Source organism: Acartia tonsa, chromosome 8 (genome assembly GCF_053477335.1).
Source record: "Acartia tonsa isolate MP-2025a chromosome 8, ASM5347733v1, whole genome shotgun sequence".
Taxonomy (NCBI): domain Eukaryota; kingdom Metazoa; phylum Arthropoda; class Copepoda; order Calanoida; family Acartiidae; genus Acartia; species Acartia tonsa.
In genome coordinates this window covers 42,990,948-43,002,575 of record NC_137267.1, presented here as the reverse complement: position 1 = coordinate 43,002,575, position 11,628 = coordinate 42,990,948, and the positions used below count along the sequence as shown (strand labels likewise).

At 32.1% G+C, this 11,628-nt stretch overlaps 1 protein-coding gene across 1 annotated transcript; it reads left to right on the top strand.

The window, feature by feature from the left end:
• The first annotated feature begins 3,812 nt into the window (after window positions 1-3,812).
• LOC145325603 (uncharacterized) lies at window positions 3,813-11,228 on the top strand. The gene is made up of 5 exons (XM_080168566.1): window positions 3,813-3,940; window positions 4,365-4,446; window positions 8,143-8,224; window positions 8,596-8,676; window positions 9,090-11,228. The coding sequence occupies exons 1-5, from the start codon at window positions 3,922-3,924 to the stop codon at window positions 9,156-9,158; spliced, it is 333 nt and encodes a 110-aa protein (XP_080024692.1). The 5' UTR covers window positions 3,813-3,921; the 3' UTR covers window positions 9,159-11,228.
• Window positions 11,229-11,628: the final 400 nt, after the last annotated feature.

The window sequence follows — 11,628 nt, the reverse complement described above, 5'->3', positions numbered from 1 at the left end:
TCTTAATAAGTAGAACATTGTGCTGAAATATTGAAGGAATTATCATGCAAAATTGAAATTGATAGGACAATTCTAACATGTCTAAATTAACGCAAAGAGCAACGAACGCACGAACCGTCTTTTCATGATTATATAAAAGCTTCGCTTAAAAAAAGAAATATATATAAACCATTTACCCAGATTTTAAAACCTAATTAGATTTCCAACTGTTACTACACAATGTATATCTTTAATAGCCCATACTTAATTATTCCACGTTTTCAAGGATTTATATGCAAAATTAAGAATTATAATAAATCAGGGAGGGAGGGGACATTGGACTGTTAATTTCAGAAGTACCCAAACTTTTAACCGCTTTAAGTTTTTGTACTTTTATTAAATTTTGGCTGTATGATTCATTGACTAAAAAGTGTCCAAACATTCAACATGTAATTTTTATCTACATAAGGTGTAATTTTGTTTATCATCAGTGGTAATTTACACCAATTTGTTGACCATTGTTTTTTTCCCTTAAGGTCCCTTTTGTATAATATACATCAAAGGATTAGATTCAAGTCTTAAAGTTCAACTTCCATTGGTAGAGTCTTATGTTAATGTAATTTTGAATAAGTTAAAAAATATAAAATTAAAAACTTTAGCACTTTTGGAATAAATTGATTATGTAGATTAACTTAAAGTTTAAAGTACATCCATCAAATTTACTTTTATTAGATGAAACATTTTGTTTTTTTGTTGCCTTGAAATTTTTATATATTTAATGGTGGTTTCCCTAGAAGTGCCTAGTCGAGCATAGAATCTTATTTTGATAGAAATTAATAATAAGGGGTAGATAGTGTTTTTTTGCTTAACCTCAGCGAGGATCCTAATCCTACGGGTCAACCTAGTACTAACCTAGCCTGTTCTAATTAGTTTAATTAAACCCAAATATTCACGCTTGTATTAATGATCAAATCAGAAAGATTAATCGGGAATAGTCCCTTTCGTGACAACGCACCTGAAGGGGCGATTCGTCGTATTTTTAAAATGGCCTTTGATAGGATATTCTAGGTTAGGTTAGGTTATATTGGGTTAGGTGATTGCCCCACAGGGTTAGACAATTGGGTTAGAGCCTCTCCGCAGGGGCTAGAAATTGGAGAAAAGCTACTGTGCAAAAAAACGAATAAACATCCTTAAGGAGCGTTGCCACGAAAGGGACTACACCCGATTATTCTACAATATATTTGCTCTGAATATGGTTTCCTAATATACTAATTTCTAGACATTACTAATTGGATGGAGAGGCCTTAAACATGAAGTCCTCACAAAACAGCAAAAGAAAGAATATACCAATACAGAATATTTTTTGGGTATAGTCCCTTTCGTGTCATAAAGGGCGATATGTCGTATTTTCACAATAGTTTTTATAGGCTATTTAAGGTTAGTTGATTACCCGCAGGTTTAGGCAATTTTCCACGCAGGGATAGAGCCCCCCGCAGGGGCTAGAAATAGGAGAAAAGCTACCTTAAAAATACTAAGAATCACCCCTTAAGGGGCGTTGCCACGAAAGGAGCTATACCCTTTAGGGGATAATGAAGTAAATTAATAAGAAAATATGTTGTAATTCACTGAAACTGCTTGTGTCCTGTCCTGTCCTGTCCTCCGGCTAAAAATAATAGGATGTCTACATGTGTGTATCGAAGGATCTAGCTTTCATCTAAACCGATATGGTTTTCTTTTATAGTGAAGCTCCTTAAAAGTTGAGGGAAGTTTTTATGGGAGGGTACAAATCAATCTTTAGAGGAGGGTACCAATCAATCTTTAGGGGAGGGTATTTATCAATTTTTAGAGGAGGGTACCAATCAATCTTTTAGGGAGGGTACCAATCAATCTTTAGGGGAAGTACAGATTAATCTTTAGGGGAGGGTACCAATCAATCTTTAGGAGAGGGTACCAGTCAATCTTTAGGGGAGGGTACAATCAATCTTTAGGGGAGGGTACAATCAATCTTTAGGGGAGGGTACCAGTCAATCTTTAGGTGAGGGTACAAATCAATATTTAGGGGAGGGTACCAATCAATTTTTAGGGGAGGGTACCAATCAATCTTTAGGGGAGGGTACAGATCAATCTTTAGGGGAGGGTACAGATCAATTTTTAGGGGAGGGTACCAATCAATCTTTAGGGGAGGGTACAGATCAATCTTTAGGGGAGGGTACAGATCAATTTTTAGGGGAGGGTACCAATCAATCTTTAGGGGAGGGTACAGATCAATCTTTAGGGGAGGGTACAGATCAATCTTTAGGGGAGGGTACAGATCAATCTTTAGGGGAGGGTACAGAACAATCTTTAGGGGAGAGTACCAACAAATCTTTAGGGGCTGGGTACCAATCAATCTTTAAAGAGAAGTCGCCTTTAGAAAAAGAATATCCCCCACTTCAACAAAAAAATTCTTTAAAAAACTAACATTATAAGTTGAGGCTCGACTTTTCCCCACCACCCTCTATGCCTCTATAGGGGTAGTAAAGAAAGTAATTTATATTTAACTAGCTGCTACGCCCCTAGAGGCCTCTAGCGGCACTTTAAATGTTTTTTTTTAAATAATAAGTTACCTATCTATGATGCTTTCAAGTCTCTACGATACCTATCTATGTTGCGTTCAAGTCTCTACGATACCTATCTATGTTGCGTTCAAGTCTCTATAAGGAACAAAAAAATGATTTTTTGTGATTCCTCTTAGGAGGGTGGTGTTACCATAACCCCAAATACGGGACCTATGAGAAGCTACCTTGTTAAGGAGAACCCGGTCGGTTCAGCAGTTAGCGAGTTCCTTCAGTACAAACATACAAACACACAGACAAACATCCTGTTACTTTAGAATAAGGATTAATTTGGTTGTGCTTTCAAGAGTTTTCAGGAAAACTAATTTTGATTAATTCAATGGTTTAATCCTATTTATCTATTTTTGTTAAAACACAGAAACATCCGTAAACACAATTTCTTCATCAAAGCTTTGAATTATACATTTTTCTACAGAAATTTCTCTCATGAGAATATCCCAACTAGAACTTTACCATTTTTGATGTCTGAAACTTTTTAGGTTTATCCAGGGATCGCAAGGGATATGACGTTTTTCCCACAATGATAATATACCAAACCACCCCTTCTCTAGATAAAAGTTTGGACACTGCTAGTTTCAAATCAGTACCCAAAATATTTGAACCATCTAATAAGATAACATGGTTATAAAGGTATGAGTACCAGCGTAATTTTCAGTCCAATATCCCCTCCTCTCCTGGCTTTTTTTAGTTAGTAAAAGAATTATATTTTGGGTATTTATATAATTTGTAATTAAATTCTAAGGAATAACGTCTGTGGGGGACGTGGGTTACTTTCCACATCTCATTGAAGGGAAAGAAATTGGGAAAATTAAAATTGAATTTTAAAAAAATATATTTTTAACTCCCACCCACCTTTTTTCATTTATTTTCGAAAAAAGGAGGTGTGGGTTTAGTTTTCAACAGGAATTTTGTGTAAAAGAACCAATTCTCCTCTAGTTTATCTGAAAATATCAGGTAGTGAGAAGACATTAGTCTGTCAATTACTCTAGTACCCAAAGTTTTAAAATAAAGTTTTCCTTTTCGTTGTCTCAACAACTTTGGGGACTTGAATGAATTTTGATTGGATGGTTCATGAAGTTGAGTGTCAAAAAGTTTCAACCACTAATTGTAATCTAAAGAAGAGGCAATTTTGTTTTTCATCATTGGATCTGTACACCAATTTAACGGCCATTGTTTTATCCCTTTAGATCCCTGCCAAATTATACTGTTTTTGTTTTCAGAGTGTTAAAAATGTGAGAAGGTAGACTGAATTGAGATGGATGATACACGTAGTTTTAAAGATTTTAGTGAACATTATCATTATTGTATTATCAACCTTTAGCTCATCATGCCAACACTTATTATTGGTAGGTCTTTCATGAGCATTGCCTTTTTTTAAAAAAAAATCGCGCATTTTTCCTCAAATTGTCATGTTTAGGTTAGGTTTTAAGTTGCCCTGCTGGGTTTGGTCCCCTGCTGGGTTTAGGTGCGGTGCAGGAACAAACCATACCCCCATCCCTGCGACCATTCTGATTTTCAATTATTCAAATAATATGGACGGGGGTTCATTGTTTCGCAGGCATTTTTTCGGAGAGCCCCAAAAATTGTTAAGTACCCGTTTTGAGGTATCAATTCCGCAGGGTTAGGGATTCCTGCAGGGGTCAGTAATGGAGAGAAAAAATTTCCCACCTTATTTTAAATTAACCTTATCATATTTTTACAATAGAAAAAAAGATAATAAGTTCTATCCCACTAATATGAGATTAATTTAGAATATAATTTTTGTTTTAGTGATATCACTAGCGGTGATTATGCTTATTGGTCTGGTTGTTCTTATCTATATGATTCTATGCAAACCTGAAAAAGAAGAAAGGTAATGTTCTATTTTTTTTTCTGTGATTATGCTAATTGGTCTGGTTGTTCTTATCTATATGATTCTATGTAAACCCAAAAAAGAAGAAAGGTAATGTTCTATTCTTTTTTCTGTGATTATGCTCATTGGTCTGGTTGTTCTTATCTATATGATTCTATGCAAACCTGAAAAAGAAGAAAGGTAAAATTCTATTCTTTTTATTCATCCAATAGGGGGGAAGGTCATTTTTTTAGATCGTTATTTTAGCCCGCTAATAGGTTCACTTTATTAGAGAATATGAAAATTTTATGTAAGATCCAAGTGATAATAAATCCAATGGTACATTTTTCAATGTTATCGAGTCTGAAGAAAAATCGAAAAGAAAATTGAAACTAAAAAGAAATGTATATAGTAAATCTTCAATTAGATTACACAACATCTTTTACAACTTTTTAACTGGACGTCTTATGTAATTTAACTTTTTAAAACAAAATAAAATCTTGAAAGTATATAAAATAAAGAAAACTACTAATTAGTTCAAGAAACTGAAGAAACCGTAATAAGTTAAGTAAGAAGATTTTCAGAATTTCAAATGGTGCTTTTCCACCAAGTGCCTGTCGAGTACGAAAACCCCTACCCACCAATATTTTATATTTTTGTAATGAATTGAAAACAGGGGTGGGGTTAGATTTCCCCCTTTGCCTAATCCTTAATGGAGGCCCTAACCAATACGAAAAACTAACCCCCCCCCCCCCACTTTGTTTTGAATTTATTTCAGAAAAAAGTAAGGGGTATTTTTTTCTCAACAAGGCATTTTGAAGAAAACTATTTTGTTTGTAAAATATCTGTTCTTAATAATAACAAGGATGACAACATCCATGAAAGCAAAGCTCTGAAACGGTATAACAGACGAACATTAACTCTTGTAGAGTGTCAGAACTGAATTTACAAAATAACTTTTGATAAAATTATACGTAATTTATTGCAAAACTTGTTAAATACAGAATACTGTTTTAGGATATACTGACATTTTTAGGACTTGATCATAGAGATGCTTCGCCTATAATATTGTACTCTATTGTAATAGGAATCAGTACTCTAAAAATTAGATCAATCGGATGATTGTATCACATAAAAAATATTCGTTAAAAAGTTAATAATCAATATATAGAGTTGCTACGCTTTCTAAATCGTACCTAACTACTACAGGAATCATCATGTAAAGTTTAAAATCGATAGGACAATTCTAACATGCCTAAATTAATGGAAAAAGCTATCCAATACGGACGGACGTACGAACCGATCCTAATTATAGAAAAGCTTCGCTTTCTAAAAGTTTATAGCAAAAAATATATTAATACAATTATCTTAATTATTCAGCATCTTATTTTATGTACAATATAACAATGGATTTATTATTACTTGGATGTTGCACTAGATTTTCATATACTCTATTAAAGTGATACTTGCAGCTGTCTAAAATAACAATACCCCTTTACCCCATCCCCTCCCCTCCAACTGGATGAATGGACTGAACAAAAAATGAAATTCATATTAACAATATTTCCCCTGTCATAATATCCACGTATATTCTATATCCATTACTAGCATGCCTATACAATATACATTTCTTTTCCCATTGGCAATTATTTTGCATTGTACATTATATGTATTGTATTATATATTAGAGGGTTCTACATTACACACAATTTTAGTTTTATGCATTATCATTTACAACCCAGGCCTTTTGGCCGAGGGGCCAAAGGCATGGGTTACCAAAACTGGTTACATTCATATTTTAACATTTGTGGAAAGCTGTCTATAATAGATACTATACATGAATTTCCAGTATTGCTGAGAACTGTTTTAATCCAGTGCAGCGTATATAAATCGGTTTCGAAGCAATACTGGACAAATTTTGTAATCTTTTTGGAATCTTTAAAAAAGGAAGTTTTCCTTATTTCAGGGTCGGTTTGTCCGTCCGTCCCCTGGACGTTAATTTTAGATTGTTAGAATTGTCTAATAGATTTCAAACTTGGCATTAGGTCCCTGCAACAGTTTGGTACAATTTAGGAAGCGTTGCAACACTATAATCGTTACCAGAACGTCTGTATGTTCATTTTTATAATAATGAGTTTTTAGCTTTTTATGAAATCTATTTAGGAATACTGATTTTATGGTCGTTGTCATCTTATTTATTCAAATTGTATTACCATTAACCAGATTCTCAAAACATCACTTTTAAAATTAATTCCAAAAATTTTTAGCTTGTTTTAAATTTGATTATTTGATAAGAAATTTTTAAACTTTTTTAATTACACGAATCAATCTTATTTTGAAGGCTTAGACAAACAACTCTAAGAAATTATGTCTAATCAATCAATGAATCAATAAACCCTATTTTGAAAGGTTCTAATTCATATTTGTATGTGTATGTATAATAATGAAAATATTATTATGGTACATAAATATAATCAGCTTATTTATTATCTCCATAATGATTATTATTATTTCCTTTCTTCAACCTTTACCATACAAATTAAAGCAGAGAAGCATAGAAACAAGGGTGACAACATCCAAAAAATTATTTGAGTGACTACACCCACATGTCATTAAAATACACCGCTCCTGATGTCTATAATACATCCACTTAATGCCCATACACTCACTCAAGGGGTAGTGTCCAAAAATGCAGTTGTGATTTCAAAATTTTCGAGTGAGCTTTGCGCGCACACTTAGCAAAATCCTCTGCACGACACAGTTTCTGTACCTGCAGTCAACTGTTTAAATTTAAAGAAATATGCGTTCAAACAACGAGTTTATAACCATTAGTTATATTACCCAAAAATTATAGAAATGTTTTTGACGTATAGTAATTAATAATCATTTGATTTATTCATTAATTTTGTTATGTGTGTATTTTTTCTCTCCGTACATATATATTGATATGAACATCATATTTGGACGCTTTACCACAAAGTACCCTGGTGATCACTGTAAAGCATCCCCTTATTTAGAGCCCTCTGTTAGGCATAGGAAAGAAAAAACTGCAAAACCCTCCCCCTTTATTTACAATTTATTTTTAAAAATAAGGCAGGAATGTACATTAGGTTGGTTTTAGTATAGATTGACCATAAATTAAATTGTGGCTATGTTGTTTCAATTTTGCTTATATAATTTTGAATTTAATATTTAAGAAGGAAATATGTTGTTTATGTTTTAAAGTGGCATACACATTTTTCCAGTATAGCTTTGTAGCTGGAATGTTAATGTCCGCTGGATTAGAACGGGTTTTCAGCAAAATACTTTTAAAAAAATGTTTTGTAATGTATTTTAGCAATTTTCCACAAATAATGAAATAAAGACTATGAAATTAATACCAGTTTTTGGCCCGAGCTTTCGGACCCTCTGGGCAAACAGATCTGTAATAAATCTTATAACTTTTCATTTTACAATCCACGGACAGCTGTCTATAATAAGATGCAATAAATAGCTATACTCAAATCTTTACCAGATACCAACCTTTTTACAATATACGCTTTTATGAATGTTGTCAGCCATACACATTGTAGAATTATAGTTCTTTTATGAATTTTTAGGGGGAGAGGGAGACCCTCTGTTTTATTCAAAGGTGCTGGAGCGGACCTGCTCAAGAATAGACAGTTCCAAATGTATTTTCATTTATCTTTTTAAATTTAACAATAGTTATTTTTTTAGTGATGATGCTGAAACTGGTTTTAGTGCGCTTGCAAGAAACCCAGAGTTTGCTAATGCTCTACAAAAATCTTTTGCAAATCAGGTAACTTTCACAGTCTTTATTTTAAAGTAACAGAATGTTCATGTGTGTCTTTCTGTTTGTCTGTAGCCTAAGATCTTGCTACCCGATGAGCCGATATGGTTCTTCTTTACAAAGATGGTCCCTATATGTTCAAAAAAAAGGTTTTTAACTATTTTTAAGCTTTCTGTCCTGTGATGGTACTTCCCTATGAATTCTATGAAATGTAAGAACCTTTAGACGATATATATTCTTTTTTATATGAAGTAAAATAAAAAAGATATTTTTTATAAATTTTTGAGACAAAACATTCAATTTAATGAAAAGCTTAAGGCAGGATGGCTCTTCTGAAGAAGAAAAATCCACCAATCAATAAAAACTTATTTTTCCTGTAGGCTCGAATGGTAGCAGGACCTGCGAGTGTGGTTGAACCTGAGAAATATATTTTTGAATGCCTCACCTGCCATCTAATACAGGAAAGTCGTCTTTTATCTGTAAAAATGCTTCCATTAGTTTTGTTGGTTCTATTGATTTAACTGTTATCCAGCAGTGGCATGCATATCAAAACTAAATTGAAATAATTGTAGGAGATGATATTCTAGGTTACAAGAGTATTGGGGGCGGTGGGGTTGAAATATTGACTGGTAGTGTGTTCCTTTCACTGAACAGTGAAAATAGATTATAAAATTTGATATACATTCCTAATAATGATTTTTGGTTCAATACTTGGACATTACCAGTTTGAAACCAACCAATCAAAATTCAATAAAAGTTTCCAAAGTTTTTGAGCCAATGAACAGGATAAAGCTGTTATAAAACTTTGTGTACCAATTACCCCTCCCTTTTTGAAGAATTCTGAGCCCCCATAAAACGACGACATTGTCTCTAGATGGGTGATAACATGGCATACAGTGATAATACCTGTCCGCACTGTGGCACAACTATGGATAGGGATTAAAGAGTATAGGAAGCTAATACAGATCTTGTAGGAGTTTCATAAACACTTTAAGCATGTATATGAAATATATAGAACACAGTGATAAAAAAACAAGATGAAAAGTACTTTTTAAAATCATAATGACCTAAAAATTATTATAGAAAGTGATACTTAATTTTTTTTAAATGATACTTGTGAAATTATTTAAATTTAAATGAAACAAATAAACTAACAAAAATGTGTAAACTAAAGAGAAAAAACTTTAAATATTTGAGAAAATGCTGATAAATTTTAAAACTTTAGCTTTTTATGAACTTATTCAATAACACAATTTTCAAACATGGACCACAAAAAAATTTACAAAGTGGGACCATGGAATTTTGTATTATCATGAATGTAATGTCAATCTTTTTATAAAAATGTTTTAATAATATCTTTACAAAACCTAGCTCCATAAAATATGAAAATTTTATTAAAATCATAAAAGATCATCAATTTTTGGCCTATTTCAATCATTATTTCATAAAAGAAATTCCAATTAACTTTCATAATTTTAAGAAAATTTTCTTTATTAAAACTTTTGAGACCTAATTTCAATAGATTTTAGATTAATTGACTTCAAAGATTTTAGACAAAGATTGTAATCAATAGTTTGAAAATTTGGATAAATTTTAACAACAAAAAATGCTTGTAGACAAATAATCTTTATCTAAAGATTACTCATTTTAAACTAAAATATATATTTTTCTTGATTTTTTTTATAGATTATAATTTTTTTTCGCCAGTATTTAGCATCATATAATCCATAAATCATAAAAACAATTACCTAAGTTACATAGGTAAATATTTGATTCGTTTTAGAATGACAAAAATTTTATTTTTCTATTCTATATTATGAATTATTCAAAATTCATATCTATCAATCATATTATTTTGAAAAGAATAAAAAAAGGATGAGATCAAAGGTTTTGTTGAAATTCTTTGTTATTTTAATTTTCAGTTCTTGTGAACCGGAAGATATTTTTCAAAAGAAAAGCTACTCCATAAGTATTGCAATCTGTCGTTGGTCTGTTGTTAGTGCAATTATGGTTTCTTATCCAACAGTAAGTCCTAATTGTTTAATTATCTAACTTAGGCAAGGGGAAGGTAAAGCGTTGAAAAAAAACAAAAAATATTACCTACCCAACGACCACCCCCCCCCCCTTCCCCCAACCTTTAAGTTATCTCAACATGTTACTATCCTGCATGGCTTGCAAAATCTTAACCAAACCTAACCTACAATAAGTAAATAATTAATTTTGTTGATAAAGTTCAATAAATGGGAACCGCAAAAATAACCTTGAATCTCAATCAATCTAAATATGGCTTTGAAACCGATTAATATTCTCTGGATAAGACCCGGATCTCAGTTATACTGAAAAATCATGTATCGTATTGTATCATATCCAGTTTTCTATGAATCATAATCTCAGGATAACAAAGCTGGTTTTAATCTTATAATTGTACATTTTAATGTCTGCGGATAGCTGTTTATATAATATGATGCAAGACATAACTATTCCTCTTTTAACAGCTTCGCTACTATTGGACATGATAATAATTGTTATTCAAGAAATAAAACGTAAATTTCTAATGCATTTACGTTGTAAGTAAAACCTATTCACAAGAAACTGATCAATTCTTTTAAAAACTCGAGAAAGACTAAACTACATAACTTTTGTGTCACTTTTGAGGAAGACGATTCCTGTAACGTCATATAAAGGGAAAAGAAAAAGGGAAGGTGGGAAGAAAATCTCTTTAAAAGAGATAGGAGAAAAAGGAATCGTCTTCCTCAAAAGTGACACAAAAGTTATGTAGTTTAGTCTTTCTCAAAAACTCGATCATTGATCAAACAATGAAAAAGTCTTAAATTTTTAAATGTGTATAATTGTGACTTTGTAATTGTAACTGTATATTACAATTGTATACCTATACATAATATATCTAAATGTCTATATAAATATAAAAATTGTGCTCCTAAATATTAACTTTATTATGTACACAGTCAGAATCATTTTATTTGTATCATTATAATAAATCTCACATTTTAGATTTCTAATTGTTATCTATAATACAAAGTAGAACGATATCTGTCTGTTTGTCTGTATGTTTGTTTGTAGCGAAGGATCTCGCTAACCGCTGAACCGATCGGGTTCTCTTTTACAGGAGGTCCCGGGAAGGTTTATAACTATTTTCTTGGGGGTGGGACACCTCTATCCCCCCCCAAAAAAAAATCAACCCCCCCAAAAAAAAATTTAAAAATTGATCAAACCTCTTAGGGCAAAGCCCCTAGAGGCTAGGGGCGAAACCGCTATTCCTCCTATAAAATACTAAGGTTTTTTTTGTCTAAAGCTTAAGATTTCAATAACTACTATACTCATTGAGTTTCCTTTATAGGAAACCTTTACTTAGGTCAGGGGATGGATTTAGGCTATTTTTATTTTAGATTTAA